The sequence below is a fragment of the Sorex araneus genome, chromosome 8 (assembly GCF_027595985.1).
Source record: "Sorex araneus isolate mSorAra2 chromosome 8, mSorAra2.pri, whole genome shotgun sequence".
Lineage (NCBI taxonomy): Eukaryota > Metazoa > Chordata > Mammalia > Eulipotyphla > Soricidae > Sorex > Sorex araneus.
In genome coordinates, this window is record NC_073309.1 from 67,637,587 (window position 1) to 67,660,078 (window position 22,492).

The following is a 22,492-nucleotide window of genomic DNA, read 5'->3' on the forward strand; positions in this document are numbered from 1 at the left end:
GTAAAGGAATGGCAATGTGGGTAAAATTCTCTCTCTCTCTCTCTCTCTCTCTCTCTCTCTCTCTCTCTCTCTTGCTCTCTCTCTCTCCCTGTCTCTCTCTCTCTCTCTCTCTGGTTTCTTTTTGTTTGTTTGTTTTGTTTTCCTTTGTTTTGAAGCTAAACCTAGCAGTTCTCAGGGTTTACTCCTGGTTTTGTGCTCAGGAACCACTCCTGGCAGGACTTGGAGGACTATCTGGGGTGCCAGTGATCAAATATGGGTAGATCTCATGCAAGGCAAACACCCGACCTGCTGTACTTCCTGGCCCTAAGATGCTCTCCTTTAAATCAGTAGGTTCTCATTTTATACAATATAAAGATGACGGTGGTTTGGACAGACCAGGTTTAAGAAAAATGAGATCACAGCCTTTAATCCATGGTGACTTCTCTGATCAGGCTATTTTATTTAACTTTGGTTTAGCCTGGGGTGGGGTTCACACCTGGCAGTGCTCAGGACCGCTCCTCACTGTGGGCACGGGACATCCCAGCGCCCTGAGCCAGTGCCATCCAGCCTGCAGAGTTACTGCCCCGGCTCCTCTCGTCTTATTTTTATCTGAGTCTACTTTTCAGCGAAAGAATCCAAGACAGTTTCTCAGTGTTCTTTGTTTTCTTCTGCACTTCTCTGGGATTTGTTTCCAGTGATAGATCTATTTAATCACCATGTTTCTCATGGAAGCTTAGCTGTCATTCAAGTGGAAACCACAAGAAGAAATATCTCACACAATGCATGCTAAATTCAATTAACACTGAATGAGTGATCTTCGAAGTAATACAGGCAGATATGATAAAACTCAAGAATTCTCGAGCATATCATACCATCTCGATGAAAGCTGGCTTTAAGAGCTAGTCCTCACCTCTTACTGTATGGTAACATGAAAAAGAATATCTAATATGCTGTTAATGTTAATTGAAGTTGTGCAGAAGTTAATATGAGCACAGAGAAAGTACTGTATGCACTGCTTTTATTTATTCTGCAGTTATTCCAGAGGGAGGTTCTTTGGAGAAAAGCAAATATACATATTTCAAAGAATATCAAATATTGAAAAATAACCAGCAGATACCCAAGGGGAATGCACTTAAGAAGAAAAACATTTCAGAAAGGAATTATACTAGAGAAAATAATCACAAGCAGAGAGGCAGCCTAGGAAGTAAGTGGTTTTTTCTCTACTACGAGATTAGAACCTGACTGCAGATACATACTATGTGTGTACCTATAACTTTTCGGTGAAACTTAATACATGCAGATTTGGTATCTTGCATTATGTGATGTCACATTAAAACAAGTCTCGGTTACAACCCTGTATGTGAAAAAAGTCCATCATTTTGAGGGTGAAATACAGAATTATAACCAGAGTATCCAAATTAGAAATTGGCACTTCTAACTAGTTCTGTGATCTTCAGCAAAGTTAACCTCTGTGTGGCTCATTTTCCTGGTATTTTACATGAGTAATTATTTCATCTGATACAGGTTTTACTTGGGAATTAGTTCATACAAACCACTTATATGCCATTCGTTTAGATTCAGGCCTGCAGTAGATACAATCTGTGCATTTTTAAGTGACATTTTCTGTGCTCTAAGTAAAATGATATTTACTTATTTTTTCCAGTGAATTGGAAAATGATTATTTTCAGTATTTTTGAAGGGGTTGGGGGACTTTAGGCCACCCTCAGCAGTGCTTGGAGAATATGCTTTTCTTGGGGCTCAGGGGTTGCCCCTGGTAGTTTTAGGTGATTGAACTGGGGTCAACCATCCAAAACAAGAACCTAAAAACTTGTACTATCTATCCAGTCCCTCAGTAGTTCTTAAGAATATATTTTTCAGGCTGAGAGACAGCACAGGGGTGAAGGTGCTTGCTTTGCATGTGATTGATCGTTGTTAAATCACAGAAAATTATATGATCCCCCGAGCACCACCAGGAGTGATTCCTGAGCACAAAGTCAGGGGTAAATCCTAAGAGCTCCTATGCCACCCCACCCCACTTCAATAAAAAAAGACACATTAAAAGTGTTCCTTTAGGTAAATCATGCCAGAAGCCCCCAAAATTTTAGTCACTATTCTAGAAAAACAGAAAATCTGTTTGCTCTTCTGAAAGACAAAGAACACTAACATTAGTACACTGAGCTGTTTTGTTTGTCAGATCTTTGTCAAGTCCTCCTTATTCATAAACCTCCATCTTCCCACTGAAAGGTGAATTAAAAAGTCATTTCAGTGTCATTTTGAAATCATCCTTGTATAGACACATACCTTATTTATTACTATGCCACCTACTCTCAGGGAAATCTTCCTTTGATAGATGGATATTTACAAGTTTCATTATCTTTCATATTTCATTTAAGGTTGCTTCATTTTTCTTTCTTTCCAGCATTTTGTTTAAATTTACTAAGGCTTAATACTTTGATTTAAGCTTTATTTGTTTTTTTGCCTAAGATGTTAAGATAGAAAATTTGAAAGAATTGATATACTACAGAATAAATAAACTTTTTAATATTAATAGAAACTGTTGGGACTGGGCATATAGAACAGGATTTGCATACATGGTATTGTGTTAGGGCCCCAACACCAGAAGGCAGCATCTCTCAGTATCCTTAGATGTGGCCCTGGAGATTCTCAAGCACTTCTGCTTTTTGCTTTTTTTTGGGGGGGATCACATCCGGTGATGCACAAGGGTCACCCCTGGCTCTGCACTCAGAAATTACCCCTGGTGGTGATCAGGGGACCATATGGGATGCTGGGAATCTAACCCGGGTCGGCCATGTGCAAGGCAAATGCCCTACCCGCTGTGCTATCGCTCTAGCCCCTCTCAAGCACTTCTGAAATAGCCCTGGTGAGACCTCATTCTGACAGAATTCAAAGTGTCTAACCTGAGACCCTAGCATTTAACTTTCTAGCCCAGCTGGCCAAGAATGGCTGGCAGTGGTTCCTTGGTCTTATGAGCACTTTTTGGGAAGATCTTACCCTCCAAACAATAGCTGATACTTACTGAGTGTTCACCCTGTTCCAGGTCTCAATAGTTTGTTTTTATTTGTATCTAAGTGTACACACATAAATGTGTATGCATATACTTACATATGCATATATATATAACATATATATGCAACCCGGGTTCGAGTCCTCCGCCCCTCTCGGAGAGCCCGGCAAGCTACTGAGAGTATGCATGGTAGAGCCTGGCAAGTTACCCATGGCGTGTTTGATATGCAAAAACAGTAACAAGAAGTCTCACAATGGAGACGTTACTGGTGCCCGCTCAAGCAAATTTATGAGCAACGGGATGACTGATACAGTGATGTGGATGTGTGAACATCTATATACACCTTAAGTTTTATGTATCTAAAAGTGTAATTATTATTTATATAGTAGAACCATAGTAATAGAAGATATCATAGACTTAATGACTAATTTAAGGTTCTCCAGAAACACCAAACCAATTGTCACTGTTACTGTCACTGTCATCACGTTGCTCATTAGGACTCACAGATAATCCAACACTAAAGATTCTGACATGTTTGTAATTTAGTTTTTCTTTTCTTTTTGTGTGGGGGTAGGGCCCCAAGCTCAGTGGTTCCAGAAATGCACCCAGGGATGTTAGGGAGTACCGAGGCCGCCCCAGTCTTGTAGAGATACGATCAGGGCTGTATCTCACAGTGCTCAGGGGTGCCTTGTGGTTCCAGTATTGAACTTGGGGCCTCTTCCTGCAAAACATTTATTATAGTCCTTTGAAATATTTCCTCTTCCCCTATTTTTCACTTTTTTCAACCACTACCTATAAATCAAAACATTTAACTCATGCCTTTTGAGCATTTGTAGGAATAATCTGACCTAGTAAATGTTTTATTTCATTTAATTGACAGATTCAGTGTGGAATAAAGGCACAACAAACTCTATTTTGTTTTACAGTGCCTTGTTCCAATTGAGAAAACAAAATTTAAATTTTATTAATGTTTTCTTTTTTGTAAGAAAGGGGGAAAATGTTGTTTCGTTTTTTTTTTTCTCTCACTCTGTGTGCATGGGGGTGTAGAATTAGAAATTTTTGCCTTAAGTTATTTAATCAGTGGGTGTGTAGAAAATAGTCACAAATGTAAAGTTATGTCTCTATGTAAACCATGGCATGTAGGGAATCATCTCATATAAGGAGTGAGTAAAGGGAGGATTTTACATTTTATTGCCAGAGAAATATTCAGATCCACTGCTTGCATTCTCTTTGCCTAAAAGATGTTTTCTTATTATACCTGAAATTTACCAGCACATCATGTTTTTTTCTTGTGTGTGTTATTTTCTAAAGGAAAATTAAGGACTCAAGAACAAATACTATTTCTAGAATATAGTAATAAGGATGGGAGATGACTTGATATTTGAATATTAGTACACAGCCTACTTTGATATTGATATGGATCAACCCCAGTGTAATATAATCTATAGTATTTTAATATCTTTTAAAAAATTATCTTGAGCTTGCTCTTCAAGGCTATGAATACATCTCTTGTCTTTGTTTCCTTTCTACCTGCGTTCTCTCTTGAATGTTTCTCCTCTTTTTCTCCACTCACATCTTTCTAAGTTTCAGTAAAGCTGTTTCCTCAGTAAAAATATTGTCTACTTTTTAGACTTTTAAGTATGTATTTGCTTATGTTTATATAATTACAACTACCTAGACTTTGTAAACAATACTATACAGAGGGGTAGGACAGATACTGGGTGATCTCACTCATCTGAGCTATATATAACAACGCTGTGCTATCATCAGTTGATGACAAACCATTGGCCTTAGTTGAAGAACTAAGATTACCTAGCAGTGAGTGGAGGAGGGTGGGAGGAAGAGGTGGCCTGGAAGTGCCAGAAGGGTCTGGAACACTTTGCTCTGGTGAGGTGCTGTAACTGTGTCATTAATATTAATACTATTGTGACCACAGTACCTAAAATACAATATGCAATAGAAACAAATTAATTATAATAGCCACACATTTATATTATACTTTCCATGTAAAACTAACCTAAGAATATATTTTCTTTCAAAATATGAGGAGGGAGTTTTCTTCCATTTTCTTGTTAACCAAGTCAGAGGCAAGTCAAAGGACTTGTTTAGCTTTGTTAGCAAGTGAAAATTGTTCTAAAATCAAAGAGTCAAAGTCATCAGTGGCCCATGCTAATTACTGTGTCATCAGTGACCCATGCTAATCCACCAGCAGCTACCACCAACTGCCCTTCATTTAACTATGAAATAATAAACTCCTACCTCTGTGGAATAAGTTTTGGACAGTAAATAAAATGAAACTCTATATTTCCTCCCATGTTTATGGAATAGAAATGAATTTAAAGACAACATATTTTTAAAATTTGTTTTTTTCAATTGTTCCATTCTATTCTGCTGTTTTGTTTTAGGGTCTTTCTTCTGTTTAATATCTATTCTGTTGATTTTTTCTCATTTTTTCCCCACTCGCCTCCTTTTGCATTAACTATTGTTCTATATTAACTTTATTCACATGTTTTCTTGGGATAGATTCAAAACTACTTTTCTCTTAAATTGAGCACCAATGAGTAAAATTACCAAAGACAAATCTCTTGCCACATGCCCAATTTTCTTAGACATTTTACTTTGAATGAAGATATACTTGTATTCTCTTGTTTTCGTTTTCAGTTTTTAAATTGCTACTGGAGTAAAGATTTTTGCTAATTGTAAGCTGTTTATTTGTACATTTACAGGGACTACACTCAGATGTTCCGGAAGTCACCAGGCTATACCTTGAACCCTGGCTGTTTACGTTTTTTATTACCTAATTTTTATTAACCTAAAAGATTACGTTTTTATTAAAGGATCATATGTTTCTTATTGAAATTGAAGAAGTTATTTATACAGACTATTTTATTCATTGAAATATTTTCCTGGTTAATCATTTTCTTTTTCTTTATTTGTAATGTTTTTTAAATGTCCAAGTTTCTGCATTTTGTAGTAATATACATTCTTCTTTCTTCTTCTTTTTTACTTTGAAGCTTTTTGTTTATTTATTTTTCCAAGCATGATCTCCACCTTCTGAGACAGATATTGTAAATAAGCCTAATCATTTTTATTTATGACATGAAAAAATAATATAGTAAGATTTCCCTCTTAACACTGTGTGTTTATGTCCATGTTTCTGCACATGTACATGAAGGTCTACTTTGTATACATTACTCTACTATGCCTATTATTTAATATTGATTTGCTTATATATTCTGTTATTTTAATGATTGCAGCTAATTTTAAAATATTTAGTAGTTCAGACTCTTGCTAATATTTTGTAAACTTTTATTTCTTAGGTTTACCTGAACCCAATAAAGACTGCATCTTTCAAGGCCTTACACAGGACCAGGGATTTTACACATCCAAAGACTTTTTGCCACTTGTCGCCAAAAGCAGTAAAGCAGGTATAGTATTGTCTTTTATTTTTATATTTGCTTAAGTTATATTTATTATGAATTCATATTAAGTCCACATTAAGAAAGACAAGTTCAATCTTTTTGTAACACGAAAATAGAAAATAAATTAAAACAAAAACAATATGGCTGGAAGAATAATAAGGAGTCAAGGATGCCTTGTTGATGGCTCACCACAATTTGATTCCTGACACATCATTTGGTCCCCTGAGAACCAGTGCATGATCTCTGATTACAGAGCCAGGAGTAAGCCTGAACACAGTTGGGTTTGGTCCCAAATAGCTCACACCCATTCCTTTTTTAAAAAATAAAGTTGATGATTGATAGTTGCCAGTTTATTTCATTTTCTAACCAAACATCATCACATAGGTCTGTCTAAATATCAATTAAAAAAGCCTTCAAAGGAAAAGAATTCTAAAGATGTTTTAAAATGTTCTTAAAGAAACCAGGAACTCAGTTTTAGAATTTTAAAACATCTTCTAATTTTGCAGTTCATCACATATCTTACATAATGTATATACAATCTAGCATGAGGTTTTAGTCTCTTTCTGAATAGAGATGTACTGAAGTTAAACACATATGTACACAATTTAATACATACTCAGTATAAATCTATTTCATTCATTCCAGAATAAAAAAACATGCAGCTAATTCTGTGCTGTGGTTGAGTTGGACTAGTGTCAGTGTCCTAACTAAAACAGATTTGTAAATCATTTGAATATATATATATATATTAGCAAAATATGAGTTTCACCTATTTCAGCATCTAGTTAGATGTAGGGGGGAAAAAAACTTAGTTTCCCCCAGATTAAGTACTAGGTATTCTCTATTTGATTTTTCTTCTGAAGTTTCCAGTATGTATGCTATTTTAATCTTTTTTTTCCAGGAGAATGAAATGCTTAGATACCTGCAACCCTATTAAAGGAGACTGTAGTACACACAGTATATACTTCAGAATTTTAGAGGATGAATATGTAATCCGAACACAAACTTTTCCAAGCAAAATGATTATACTTACTGATCAGATATCTAATGCTATGCATGGCATCATTTAAAAAATTATAGTAATTTATCTCATCGACATTTTAATTTAAACTTATTATACAGTGACACGACGTATGGAGAAGAGGCTCTGGGCATGTGGTTTGAATCATAAAGCACATGCCCTGCTTGTATGCTATCCTGGGTTCAATCTCCATCACAGCATGTCTGAAGCCTCTTTCAGCACCACTAGAATTGGGCTCCACAAAATAAGTAATGACCCAAATCTAAAGAACACCTGTATTTTATTGATTTCTAAGAAATTTCACATGTCCATCAAATCTTCATATTGATTCCCTTGAGAAGTGGACATTTATTTAGAAAGTCATTATTTCATTGCTCAGTTCCCTAAACAAAATAAAGAAAAGTAATGTAAAAAGACAGTTTTTAATCTTGGTTTATTCAAGAATTTAGTTCTTGGAAATTCATCAGTTATATAAAGAATATTGGCATGTTAACTTTCAAAGTTGACCCAATGTGCTTATATAGAGGTAATATATGTTAGAATATCATAAAGAATATAAATAGCATTTCCTCAGGTTCTGTTCATGCAGATTGGAAAGATTTTTCTTCCAACAAACAATTTAATGACATCAAACTAAAAGTAAATATCATCACTTTGACAGAGAAGTTTAATTGATGGATTCCAGTTTGCAATGACGTAAACTCTTCAAACTGTTTTGCAGCCATCCTTCTAAAAGGAAAAGGGAAGTTAAAGGTACTGACTATGAAATTACATATATGAGCATATTTTAAAAATGGGAATAAAACTGTCTTTCAATGAAGCAGAATAATTTGATAGTGACACTCCATCCTCAAGAACTGCAAGATGCAATTTTACACTGCTTTGAGTACAAGTATCTTTTGAGCTGTCATGCAGAAATGGTTTCTCTACTTGAAAATGGGGTTTTCCTTTCATCATTCAGGAATGTGCGCCTGTCACTCTCCATTGCCATCGATACGGGGATCCGTGATTGTACTCGGAGCTGGAGACACTGCTTTTGACTGTGCTACATCCGCTTTACGTTGTGGAGCCCGCCGCGTGTTCGTCGTCTTCAGAAAAGGCTTTGTTAATATAAGAGCTGTCCCCGAGGAGGTAAAGTGGAACCACTAGGAAATATGGAGTCATAGGGCAACAAATTTGGGGAGATGAACCAATTAATATGCAGGCTCCTACTGGAAATCATAATAATCTTCTTGAAATTGAGAAATTGAAACATTTTCAGGTTATCCGGAGCTTTTGTTCCCCTCTCTAGTTCAAACAAAAAGTCAAAGGAAATTATTGTATAGTACAACAGTGAGACTTTTTTATCCTGAACAATGGATGCTGTTCACAAAACTGTATGAATAGTAGGAGAATGTAGAAATTGGAGATGTTTGGAAATTGCCATAAGCTGTTTACCAGATACATCCAGTGATACATACCTTAGACATTATTGATAGATTATTAGTTCTCTGTGAACCTAATAGGAAAAAGGATCGCCGCCTTTTTTTAAAGAGCTCTGTTTTAAGCATTATTTAGAATTAATGATTAGTTAACTTTCTAAAAATGACAGACTTAAGATCATTTTATTTTCACAGTGACTGGTGACTAATCTTGGGCGAGGCAGCAGCTGGGTTAATGTACCACGGATTTCTCTAATAATGCCTTATAAAGGATATTAGTTCGGAAAACAAGAGCCACATGTATTTATAGAATGATAAATTACTCATTTGATCTGAATCAGTATTAGGAATTTGATTTACTTTAGAACCCCTGAACAAATTCGAAGGATCCATGCTGTGCAAAAAGTATAAATGTAATCAATGGGTGACATGTAACATGTGGAATAGCCACAATCCAGATTGACTTTACTACGCTCTGAGTCACCACTGGTTCACAACTAGGTTCTGAATGTCAACCTCATCCTCTGGGCATTTCTTCAGTAAGTAAAAAAAAAAAACCAAACAAACTTATTTTTCTCTCAAAAAATATCTAACATGAAGACGCTCTTTTTATCTGTACATTTATCTGGTCTTAGGCATCAATTAGTGTCATCTTGTAATGTTATTTTTTTTTAAGCAGCACAGACATACTAGAGATAAGTTACTGCTTTAAATAAAAGAGAACCAGAGGTAATTTAATTCTCCTTTGTATACTCATGCTTAACACAGGATCTTGGCAAAGTGTAAGTACTTGAGAAATATGTTTTCGAATAAATATTTTCCTATTGTTTTTCTCATTCTGATATCAGAGAAATTTTCCATGCAGAACATTGTACCATGGCAGTGAATGGCAACGTCCACTTCCTTCACTTAATAGTATAGGAATCTTCCATTGGCAAGGACAACTAGACAGGAGTAGTGCTTTTCTTCTGTCTTAAGTAAGAAATGCAGTTGAAGAGGAGACTAACTGAGAATGTAAGAGATACTTGGTTTTGGGAGTTGGAAAGATAGTGCATCAGATTAGGTGCTCACCTTGCACAAAGCCGACCCTCCTTTAGTTCTTGACATCGGGAATGTTCCCCTGAACACCGATAGGAGGGATTCCTGAATGCAGAGCCAACAGGAGCCCCTGAGCTTTGCTAGGTGTGACTCAAAAACCCCCAAGGAAAAAGTATCTTACTTTTTATCAGTTTACGTATGCTGAGCACCAATATCTACCACTAATTGTTCCTGACAATCTGAAAAAAATAGTGAGAAAATCAGTTAGATAATCTTGCCTTGTAACTAGTGAGGAAGACAGTAAAGAAGCAAATAGTTGCAGAAAGAGAAGAGAAGGGCAAGATTTTTCTATCTTAGTCAGAGTGCCCCAGGAAGACTCCTATAATAAGAAAATCAACTTTGGAATACAGAGTGGAGGCATGGAGGGAATGCAGCACATAGCTTTACTGTTTTCTTATTTTTTTAATCCATTTACTGTTGGTGAAGTAAAACTGATTGTTGGAAATATAAACCAAAACTAATGTGAACTGGAGCGATAGCACAGCAGGTAGGGCGTTTGCCTGCATGCGGCTGACCCAGGTTTGATTCCTCCATCCCTCTTGGAGATCCCGGCAAGCTACTGAGAGTATCCTCCCCCCCTCCCCCCGGCACAGCAGAGCCTGGCAAGCTACCCTTGTCATATTCGATATGCCCAAAACAGTAACAACAAGTTTCACAATGGAGATGTTACTCAAGATGGTGCCTGCTTGAGCAAATCGATGAACAATGGGACTACAGTGCTACAGTGCTGATGTAGATAACACTCTGGAAGAGAGGATGGGTGAAGCACACTGGGAGAAGTATAGTAGGAGTTTTTAGATCCATAGCTCTCTGTGTCTGTGTGTGTGTGTGTGTGTATGTGTGTGTATAAGCCTTTACCTCAGGTTCTTTTTTTTTTTTTCTAATGAATCACGGTGAGATACAGTTACAGACTTACAAAGTTTTGTGCTTATGTTTTAGTCATACAATGATCGAGTACTCATCCCTCCACCAGTGCCCATTCTCCACCACCAATCATCCCAGTACCCCTCCCACCACCCCCACATCCTCAGCCCACCCCCGCCCCCCACCTCTGTAGCAGGCACATTCCCTTTTACTCTCTCTCTTCTTCAGGGTGTTGTGGTTTGCAATAGAGGTATTGAGTGGCCATCTTGTTCAGTCTATAGTCTACTTTCAGCACACATCTCCCAGCCCGAGTGGGCCCTCCAACCATCCTTTACTTAGTGTTCCCTTCTCTGTCTGAGCTGTCTTTTCCCCCCAGCATGTGAGGCTGGCTTCCAAGCCATGGAGCAATCCTGGTCCTTATCTCTACTATCCTTGGGTGTTAGTCTCCTATTCAGTTACTTTATATTCCACGAATAGTGCAGTCCTTTTATGTCTGTCCCTCTCTTTTTTTTTTCTTTCTTTTTTTTTTTAATTTTATTTTATTTTATTAAATCACCGTGTGGAAGCTTACAATGCTTTCGGGCTTAGGTCTCAGTTATACAATGCTGAAACAACCATCCCTTCACCAGTGCCCATATACCACCACCAAAAAAAAAAAAAAAAAACCCACACAGTACACCTCCCATCCCGCCCCACCACCCCCTACCTTGTAACTGATAAGTTTCATTTTACATTCTGTTTACTTTGGTTACATTCAATATTTCAACACAAACCTCACAATTGTCGTTAGGACTACCCCACTAGATTCAGACCTACTGTGAAGATAAATAAGGTTGGAAATATAAACCAAATATAAACCGCGGTCGCACGGTTTTGAATTTCTGTACTTTAACAAGAAGTCCAGGGAGATTTCTTCCAGATATTAGATAATTGCAGGCTTGAAAACCCAATCTGTGGTCATCTTAATATGGCGGCCACCGCGCCCTTCATCCCCGGAGAGAAAGAGGCGAGAGAGAGAAATACCTTTCTCCTCCCGGGCGGGCACGGGGCCGAGGCTTAGTTCTCAGGCTGGAGACATTCTGCGAGGAGTTGCTCACACCGAAAGAGGTTTTGCTGGGTCTGGATTCACGCTTGTACAGCTGCGGAGAGGCCGCACATGTGTGCGGGCCCCCGGGATCACATCTCGGCGGTGGGAGGGGCCGGTGCCTCCCACCTTCCCAAGAGCACCCTCGTGTCCTTTTGCTGCAGTTTTTGTCGTAAATCCCATCTGTGGTCGTCTTAATATTGTCCCTCTCTTTTTGACTCATTTTACTTATCATGATACTCTCCATGCTTATCTATTTATATGCAAATTTCATGACTTTATCTTTTTTGACAGCTACATAGTGTTCCATTGTGTAGATGTACCGAAGTTTCTCTGATGAGTCATCTGTTCTCAGACACTCTTACCTGAGGTTCTGAGGAGGCACCAGGGCCACTGCTGATCTTTGGCCTATTTGGTGTCTGGACCCAGTAGGGCCCAGAGAGCACCAGAGCTACACCTGGCAGTATCAGAAGGAAAACAAAGTGTTAGAGATTGATGGATATTTGACCACTATGAAGAATTTGCTATTGCAACTCAATTCAGGGGTATTTGTTATATTTCTTTTAGTTTTTGATCCCAAATACACACAAACTATAGACATACTTTTAAAAAAATAATGAAAATTGAAATACTGAAATAATCAGCATTTACCTCAAATGTGTATTGTTTAATGGCCCTGGACTCTTAGATAGAATTGGGAGTACTTTCATAGCTCTTGATTAAATGCCTTATTACTGGGCATGTTATTGTATCTATATCTAAATCTGTGTTCCCATTCTCAGGTGATTTTGAAGGACAGAAACATAGCAATATATGACTCTGTCACCATTTAGTAATAAATTTGAATACTTACAAAATCTATTTACATTTAACATGGAATGGTTTGAGAGCATGTATGTCATGTGGCTAGCAGCCAAGTCCAAAGAAATGATGAATTCAGGATCTGGATCCCCAAATGCTCTAATCTCCTGTAGGACTCCCTGCGTGCTTCTGCTGGGACAGACACATCCTGTTTCTCTAGCGTGAAAGTTCTCAAACTTTCGTGTGCATCAAAATCACCTGGAGGGACAGTTGAACACTGCCCGCCAAGCCCGAGTCTCTGAGTCAGTAGGTATGGGCCTGAGAATTTGCACGGGAAACAGTTCCCTGTGAGGCTGAAGCTGCTGATCCAGTGGTCTCACGCATCATCCAGGTAGTCTCCAGCTGTCTGATTAGAGCCATACACACAGTGCTGTTCTGGGGCACTTTCCATCATAGTTAAGAAAGCATTAATGCTACAGGATATAGGTTTGATGAAATGAAGATGCAAAGATACTTAGGCATCATCAGCATATTGATGCAATTCTGATTCCAAATGTCTTTCAGTCTCCCTGGTGGCCTCACACACATGCTAAATAGGATGGTACTGACAAACTAGCACTTCTCAGCTCTGGGTCCTTAGGGAAACCAGCCAATCATTCAGCACTATCCTCTAAGAAGATGAGGGAAAATCTGTTAATAATTCCCTCCAGTACTTTCTGCAAGCTTAAATAGGTAAGATTAAATTTCACAGGATAACAGAATCCCCCAAAATGCTGGTATTAAAAGCTGTTGACAGATCAGATAGAACTGCAAGAATGCTTGAGGCAGTTGGGAATCCCCAGAAGGATGCCTGAAGGTCAGGGATCAACAGACCCGCTTGAGTTGATAAATGTAAAGGATAAAGTTGGGGAAGGACTTTGTAGCTCTTATTAATTATTACTGAGGTGAATATAATACCAAGTTATTTTAATAGCAAAATCCTATACACAGATTGTTTTCAGAATCTATTATTCACGTAGTCCCAGTAGTAGCAAACTTTGTACATCGTTAATTCTGTTACAGTTTAAACAGGCTTTCTATGCAATAGTCTAGTGCCTCTTGAATCCCCCTATTCATATACCAAAATTGTAAATGATTTAACTTTGATGCGGCTCTTTCTATACATTTTAGCTACTCAGTCAACTATTTTTGATACTTAAATACCTTATTTTTAAGATATAACAATTTATCTGGTTTGTAAGTCACATTTTAAAAAATATTGCCAACACCCTAAAACAATGTTTCCTTGTGATTAAATGTATCATTTACTAGAGTTCTTCCAATATTGCACAATACATATGTTATCATTCATGTGACTTGCCCTTAGTTATTTTTTTTAAAAAAGTATCATATTATCAGGTGAAGCTGAATCCATATAGATTTTCATTCTTTAAAACTTTGTGGGAGTCTTCCAGTCAGAGCTCACGGGCCCCAGGGCGCCTTCTCGCAGCTCATAGCCAGTGGAGCCAACGGTTCAGCCCAGTGCCTGAGGACGAGGCGCTGTTGCAGCCCTCTGGAGCCAGGGATTATCCGGGTCACCGTGGCAGTGCTCAGGGGATACAGAGATGCAGCTGGCAATGCTTGGGGGAATATGTGGTTCAGGGGATTAAAGAGGGTTTTGCTGGATCACGTGCAAGGCATACACATTAACTCTGTTTGGAGCTCCTTTATGGAGCCCATAGATATTTTCATCTTTTACATCTTTCTGTCTAAATATGCACTTTCTACCAGTAACTGGTGACTTCTTAGTTTTTATTTAATTATAAGAAATATGAACCTGGGACTATTTTTAGAAAATAACCTCGATAAGCTGACAGATTTTACTTAGGAAGGATGATGCTTATAGCAGCTCCTCAACAGTTGGCACCTGCACATCATTTGATTTGGTGTTCTTTACAGAAAGTAATCAGAGGCCTGTTAGCGTGATTGGGGATACGATCTCTGCAAACAAATACACAGCATTGTGTTCAGGGACACAAAGGTAATTAATAGTAGTTAGGGACTCCCCTGTATTAGATATTCAGTATATCTTCAATACTTTATGAAGCCTGAGTATCGTGATCCAATAGGATCCATACATGTTTACATTACTTAAAGTGTTGTGTGAGAAGATAAAATAGGACAGTTAGTTGAAAGAATTATCTAAAAGCTTCAGTGCGTTGTTTGGAGATTATATATTCTTGTTTGAGTATCCCCATCTTTAAAACAAGGGTTCCACTTTATTCTTCTTATAATGTCTTCTGTTTCACAAATTCTATTTTGTATATTCAGAGAAAGAAAGGTAAATGATAGACCAATCTCTACAGGTAGAATCTATCTCCCTTTGGCATTGCAGTAATTCTATACTAAATTTGTTGACAATACCATAAATATTACACTTGAAAAACTTGCAATTAATGTATCCTCAGTCATTTGGGGAGGTAAAATGTGACATATTTAAGGTATAGATATCAAGGATGCTGACAGGTGAAGTTGTCAGAATTCTATACTAATATGTGATAATTTAGAATGTGAGAAAGGGGTGGGGAACGGAGAGAAACTTGACAATGAGCCAACAATTAATGAATGAACCTATGCCCGTTCTATATTACTTATTTTTAAAAAGTAATTATTGATTAAAAAACTTGAGTATTTTCAATAGTTATAAGTGAATGTCTAGATTTATCTAAGAAAATAGTACTGAAATCTTTGTTCTTTTTAAAGAGTTGGTCCCATCTTGGGCATTTACATATGCATGTACATGTGTGTCTGTAAACAGACATACATAAACACAGATACATTAAAAGTACTCCCTAGTCACTAGCAAGTCTCAAAAAATTTAAATAATATCATGCTGTTATTACTCTATTATTATTCTGCTGTTACTACCCTGTTTATTTTATGTGAAGGTTTGAAGTCCCACTCTTGTTAATAATATGTATCTCAATTCTCCAATTACTTGTCTTAAAATTTGAAAGTATTAAAATATTGAAAGTAATTTTATAACTAATGTATACATATATTTAATGGCCAGTGTGTGCAATTGAAATGAAAAAAATCTGAGCAGAAAAAATTGCCATCTTTTTAAAAGTGATTTTATTCTTTCTAAATGGTGAAATCATCCTTCAAGGTCTGTTGCAAATGTCATTTTCTCTTTGAAGGCTTCCTTAGTTCTCTTCAATTAGCCTTTTCCTCTTGTGAGATCATATAGCTCTCTATGCTTCCTACATGATAGCATTTATCATATATGGTGATTATTACTTTGTACTCATCCCATAAATTAAATAATAGATACTTTCAAATGCCTTGGTTCATCCAGTTTGGCATCTTAATTATTTGATGCCACATGTAAAATAGTGCTTAAACTCAGGCAGGTCAAGAGTGTGGTGTGTTGAATAAACAAATAATTGTAAGGATGTTGAAATTTTAAGAAGATTTTAAATGAATAGGAAATATTCAACATAGTTAACTTTTACCTCTATGCAGACCTACATTTGTAAAATCATTTTTGATAACTTCTAGATGAATATGTATTATTTTAATCAAAGATATCTTTTACCACCTTTCAATTTCATAATAACAGAAATAGGTTGAACATATCATCTCTGGTCTTCTAGTCTATTCATAGATAGCTATAAATTAAAGATAAATGCATATATAAAACCAAGAAATTAATATTAAAATAAAAGTTAATAAAGCATCACAGTAGAAGAAGGCAGAAGTTTCTAAATTTTGCAAAATGTACATAGATACATTTCAATATTGGAGAAAGTATCGCAAAGACACTAGTTATAGAGCAGCTGAATTTTTTAGATACTCCAGCAGCAGCTAGACATACATGACTACAGCAAAATCTAAGATGAGGAGTAAAAAGCTAGTCAGATTTATGTCATCAATTATATGAGTAGTGTTTAAAAACATTCTCTTCTTGTTTTAAAGAAAAGTATTTTTGAAAGAGATGTACTGTTTTTTTGCTTTTGCAAGGACTTTTTAAGATCAAAATAATTCCATGAATTGCATTTCCAGTTTCTGCAGCTCAGTAGTCATTCAAGATAGTTAAGGGGCAGCTCTACTTATCCAAGGTGTAGTACAACTTCCGTGGAGATATGTTTCTTTCTGTACAAGTTTCTTCATTTCAAACACTTAAAAGTGAAAAACAAAATGCAAAACCCTCTAACACTAGAAAGTTCTGAAGGAAGGTACTGCTATCTGTGCTATCAGCAAACGTTTCACCCCAGAATGATTGCAGAATTAGTATGGATATTCCAGAGAGTAAAATTGTATTTTAAGTATACAACATTCGTTCAGCATTCTACCACTGACTGTAAGTTTAAACAACCTAAAATGGATGTTGTCTGTTAAGCACTGTTCACTTAACTACCTGGGGTGATAGTACATTGGGTAGGGTACTTGCCTTGAATGCAGCTGACCTAGGTTTGATCCTCAGCAACCCATATGGTCCCCTAAACATTACCAGGAGTACTTCCAAAGTACAGAGCCAGGAGTAGCCCCTGGGTGTGACTCAAAAATAAAACAGATCAATTAACTTTTGATTCAATTAAACCAAAACACCCAAAATATTGGAGTGTGAACTCAAACTCACATAAGTTAGAACTAAACTCTGTATCCGTATTTATTATCAATTTCAAGTATTCATCTAACCAATTCATGTTAATAAACATAGGGAGATACAGATACTAACTTAGATATGGGTTTTCACCCAGATTAATTTGAGGTCTCTAAGTAACACAGTACCTCATCACTTTCACAGTAAAAGGAATCTCTTTTAATTATGAAACTTCAGTGAATACTCACACTGTTCATATTTTATATGACTCCTTATAGAATTCAATACTCCATAAGTCCCAGGTGAATGTTCAGGTTTCTTTGCAGTAATAATCTTGTACGAACAAGTATATCTCTCTAAAAACATCCCAGGGATGAGGGCTTTTTGCAAATGATGATAGTTTTCCTTTACTAGGGGCTTTAACCAAGTCATTTTTCTTCTTTCTCTTATGAGATAAACTTCTTTACCCTCTTATACCCATATCCTCCCAAACCCCTGAAGAGAAAGATAGTCTCATTTAGGCAAGAACTTCCTGGTAATTAATTACTACTCCTTCCTCCAGAACAGTTTATAATGTTTCATTTTTAGGCGGCTTTTTCTTGCTGCACTACTGCTGTGTAAAATTCTCTTTTATGTGCTGTGGAACCCACTGTGTTTTTATGTTATCACAGTGCACATAATTGCTGATTTGTCTGTCTGTATGAGATCCTTAAAAGTAGAAATTATTTCATTAACTATACATAATAGGTACATAATAAGTGGTAAATTTCTAAGTGAAATTTACTCTTATTATTTAGATATAAATGTTTGTTGTATATGCAATCACTTAATAGAGATAAAAAATTGAAAGATTTTCTCATATTGTTACTAGCCAAAGCAGACTACCAAGCAATTTTATTTTGAAATACCATTTCCCGAGCCCTCATTGTCATATAGATGTTGTAAATGTCCAGCTATTCAAGGATAATCTTTAGAAAAGACATTATTTCATCATATTAGTTCTCAAACATGGGCACATTAGGGCTTAATGTGAGCTGGTTTGGAGTTTTGCTCATTATAGTTTGTAACCTATGCTTTCCTTTGCCTATATGCAATCTAAAAATGAGTTGATATCATGCTTTTAATTATAGTAAATTAAGTTGTTTCATAATTTCCACAGTATGATGCCTGTAATATTAATCAGACCAAATCATCACATTACATAAAGTTAATCATTAAAATGATGATCATTATTGCATGCAATGGCACTCTATTTTTATTTCACTCAGCATCAGTTGCATCTCTTCCCTGAATATGCAGGTATCAAAGCTAAGGTGTACTTTTTTTTAACTCTTCTCATGTTTGCTAGAGTAGGCTCAGTAATGTCTCCACTCAAGCAAATCATTGATCAATGGAATGACAGTATATACATATCTCTCAGAGAGCCCAGGAAGATACTGAGAGTATCCCGCCCCCACGGGCAGATACCCGTGGTATATTCGATATGCCAAAAACAGTAACGATAGGTCTCATTCCACTTGACCCTGAAAGAGCCTCCAATTGCTGGGAAAGATGAGTAAGGAGAGGCTGCTACAATGTCAGGGCTGACAGGAATAGAGATGTTACAGTGCCCACTCGAGTAAATCGATGAACAATGGGATGACAGTGATACAGTGATATTTTCTTGTATTATGTGAAAAGAAAGTAACATTTTGATTTATTAAAACTCAAAATAGAACTTTATAGATGATTTTTTTTCTTTTTCTCCTGATTATTTTTTTTTTATTTTTGGAAATGAGGACAAGAGGGGTTTGTATGAGTGCTATATATACCAATAGCCCTTGTTGAGAACAAATGTTGTAAAACAAAAAAATGAATATGTGTGTCATGAACAGAAGTGTCTATATACCAGATGTAGAGAGCACCTGATTGTTAATTATCTCTAACTAGCATTAGCTATTAAAAATCACTAAGAATAAGTTATACTGGTAATTGTGTACTTCTTAGATGGCTGACTAATTCAATAATAAAATGTTGGCACTCAATGCCTCTATTGCAAACCACAACACCCCAAAGAAGAGAGAGAACAAAAGGGAATGTTCTGACACAGAAGTAGGGTGGAGTGGAGGGGTTGGGGTGGGTGGTGGGTGGTATACTGGGATTATAGGTGGTGGAGAATGGGCACTGGTAGAGGGATGGGTACTCGAGCATTGTATGACTGAAACACAAGCACGAAAAGTTGTAAGTCTGTAAAAAAACAATTAAAAAAATGTTGAGGCCAGTGCATTAGATTAGACCTCTAGTTATCTGATATTTCTCCTAGCAGCATGACTGATAACTGAGAAGCACAAATTTGCTTTTCTTTAGCCTACAATATTATATCATCTCTGTATGTAATATAGCTATGCAATGCTTGGTGTTACATCAGAAAGAATACATAGTAGCTATCTATCTCCTTTACCATTATTTGCTTGGTTTTTGCTAATCTAAATGTCATCTCATTTTCTGTATTTGTTACTTATCTTTGTAAACAATTTGTTTTACAAAGGTCTGATGTGTGTCAGTCATTTTACACACATCCACAGAGATGGAATTCAATGATGCTCTGTCATGTGGGTTATTAGCTTGGATATATTCTCATTTGCTACCTAACTCCCATTATACTCATCAGTTGTTAAATATATGAATAGTAGTCTTGGTCATTGGCATTTGAGAGTTAAATTAGAAGGTCTTTTTGTACTTAAGAGTTTTGTGAAAGAGCTTGCCACCTAAGTCAAATTCTGTTACCACATCTCGCCTTTTATTTGGACATAATGGTAATGCATGTATGGCTCTAAAATTCACATACAGGGGCAGGTATGGCATTTGCCTTGCACTCACCAACACAGGTTCAATCCCGCACCCTATATTGTTTCCCGAGGCTCTCAGAATTGATCCCTGAGCTTGGAGCTTGGAGTAAGCCTGAGCACCACCAGGTTCCCCCCCCCACCCCAAATAAATTAAATTCACATAAAGAAGCAGCGCTGCATGCACTCAGCCAACCATTTGCCTTTAATAATCCTTTGAGTGATCCCTTCCTACCAAACAACCTTGCTTTTTTTTTTTTTGCACTTCCAAAGCAGGATTATCTACTTTATTTTTTTATTTTTTATTATTTATTTATTTATTTATTTATTTATTTATTTATTTATTAAATTTTTTATTGTGGAAAGTTACAAAGTTACAAAGTTTTCAGGTTTAAATCTCAGTTATACAATGCTCGAATACCCATCCCTTCACCAGTGCTCATATTCCACCACCAAGTATCCCAGTATAGCTCCACCCCGCCCCCTCACACCCCAAACCCCCCCTCGCCCCTAGCCCCCCCACCCTAAGCCCCCCCCCGCCTGTGTAACTAATAAATTTCACTTTACTTTCACTTTGATTGCATACAATATTTCAACAAAACTCACTATTATTGTTTGGAGAGTCTCTCCCCTAAAGTCAACCTTGCTTTTTGATTCAGCAACTGGAACCAGATTATTATTTCTTAACATATCTATAATTATATTTTGGAATTAATCTGTAGCTACAGTTTGGAAGTAGTAGTGCACAGGATTTCAGCTAAGATTTGTTATTCCTTAACTGCCCTTGTTCTCTCTGACCTCAGTTTATCTTTCATAAGAAGAAAATGGTGTTCTCACTCTCATGAGGTGGATTGTAATGAGAGTAGGTGGCAGAGTGCCTGAGGTTGGGTACTAGATTGAAGTGATTAACTGTATGTTATTGGGGCTACTGAGCCACCATATGGTAAAATATTGAAATTAAATGCTTGAAAGAATAATGATGAGTGGTGTCCTAATATATAGCTTCTATCAGAATTAAAATAGTTAAATGGAAATAAGTCATATTTAAATTAATATTTAAATATGATAATTTTAGAGAAATACAGTATGATATAATGTTTATAAAAATAGAGGGGAGAAAACATTTTAATTAACATGATATCATTTACCATGTATTTTAATTTTTTTTACTTCTTAATTTTTTATACTAGGACTTATCATTTACGTACTCTCTTCCAATATAATATCCAAACTTTGCAAGCAAATATACTTGTTCAAATATACTTGTTAAAAAAACTATCCAATAAGTGTTGGTTATTTCCATCTTATATAAGGAAGAAAATCTAGCTAAAGATCCAAAGTAGCAAGAAACATTGTGACCTAAGCCTGTCTAATATTTTGTAGAGTAAAAAAAAAATTCTAAAATTTTGCAATCTATAATTCAGAATTATTTCTGTAGAGACGTGCTCATTGTTTCCAATTTACCGTAATGTACATGAACACTATTTTTAACTTAAAATCTCTAATGTGTATGAATCACAACAATGTCTCAGAGCTGAGGATATAGCCCGAGTTTAGTCTGCTCCTGTTCATAATTATACTTATTTTAGTCCCTCAAAAGTCAAACTTATGCTAACCATAACATAATTAAAACAGACTCTTAAAACAGACTTGCTTAGATGTGAAATTATTGATAATCCTTGTATTAACAACTTTGTAAAATTTTGTGTACAATTTCTAATTTTTAAATTTAATCACACAATGTCCACAAAGTCTGAAGCTGTCTACATTTAGTGACAGTTACTCTCTATTATTAAAAAAATAAAAGGAGAATGAAAATAACAAGTTCTAACTTAGTCTGCAACATGATCTTAATATGTGCAATATAGTTTAACATTTTATTTTTGACATTCACAGAAAGTAGTAGGACTGTAAATATGCAACATGTACTGATTTATTCAAACTATAAACATTTGGCATTGTTTTTCAGTCAAGTTTGGCATTATCATTAAAATTTAGCATCACCTGACATTTTTGAAACACAGTAAAGTAGTTTATACTGATGAGTTATAAGATACTATGTAATAGAAATGTGAAAAAAAGATACAGAAACATCTTACATACTGAAACCATATTTATTCTGTAATTTGAATTATTCAGGGAGTAGTATATCTTTCAGAAAGCAAGCATTTTTATTTTGTATGAATTAAAGAGGTGTCTGTTAATCACCTTTGTCCCCTCCTTTTTAACCTTTTCTTTTTGGATAGCTTTTCATTGGAACCCTCATGTTGTAGTCAATGTTAATGAATTATTTAAAGAATGATGGAAGGTGGAGAAGTATATTCAGAGTATTACAAGTATAAATAAAAATAGAATGTACTTGTACCT

At 36.1% G+C, this 22,492-nt stretch overlaps 1 protein-coding gene across 1 annotated transcript in view; it reads left to right on the forward strand.

The window, feature by feature from the left end:
- DPYD (dihydropyrimidine dehydrogenase) overlaps positions 1–22,492 on the forward strand; it is a 980,594-nt gene that overhangs the window by 412,516 nt on the left and 545,586 nt on the right. Inside the window, exons 9-10 of the mRNA XM_055145227.1 lie at positions 6,325–6,432; positions 8,409–8,578. Of these exons, the coding sequence (XP_055001202.1) occupies positions 6,325–6,432; positions 8,409–8,578 (278 nt within the window). The remainder of the gene's footprint in view (positions 1–6,324; positions 6,433–8,408; positions 8,579–22,492) is intronic.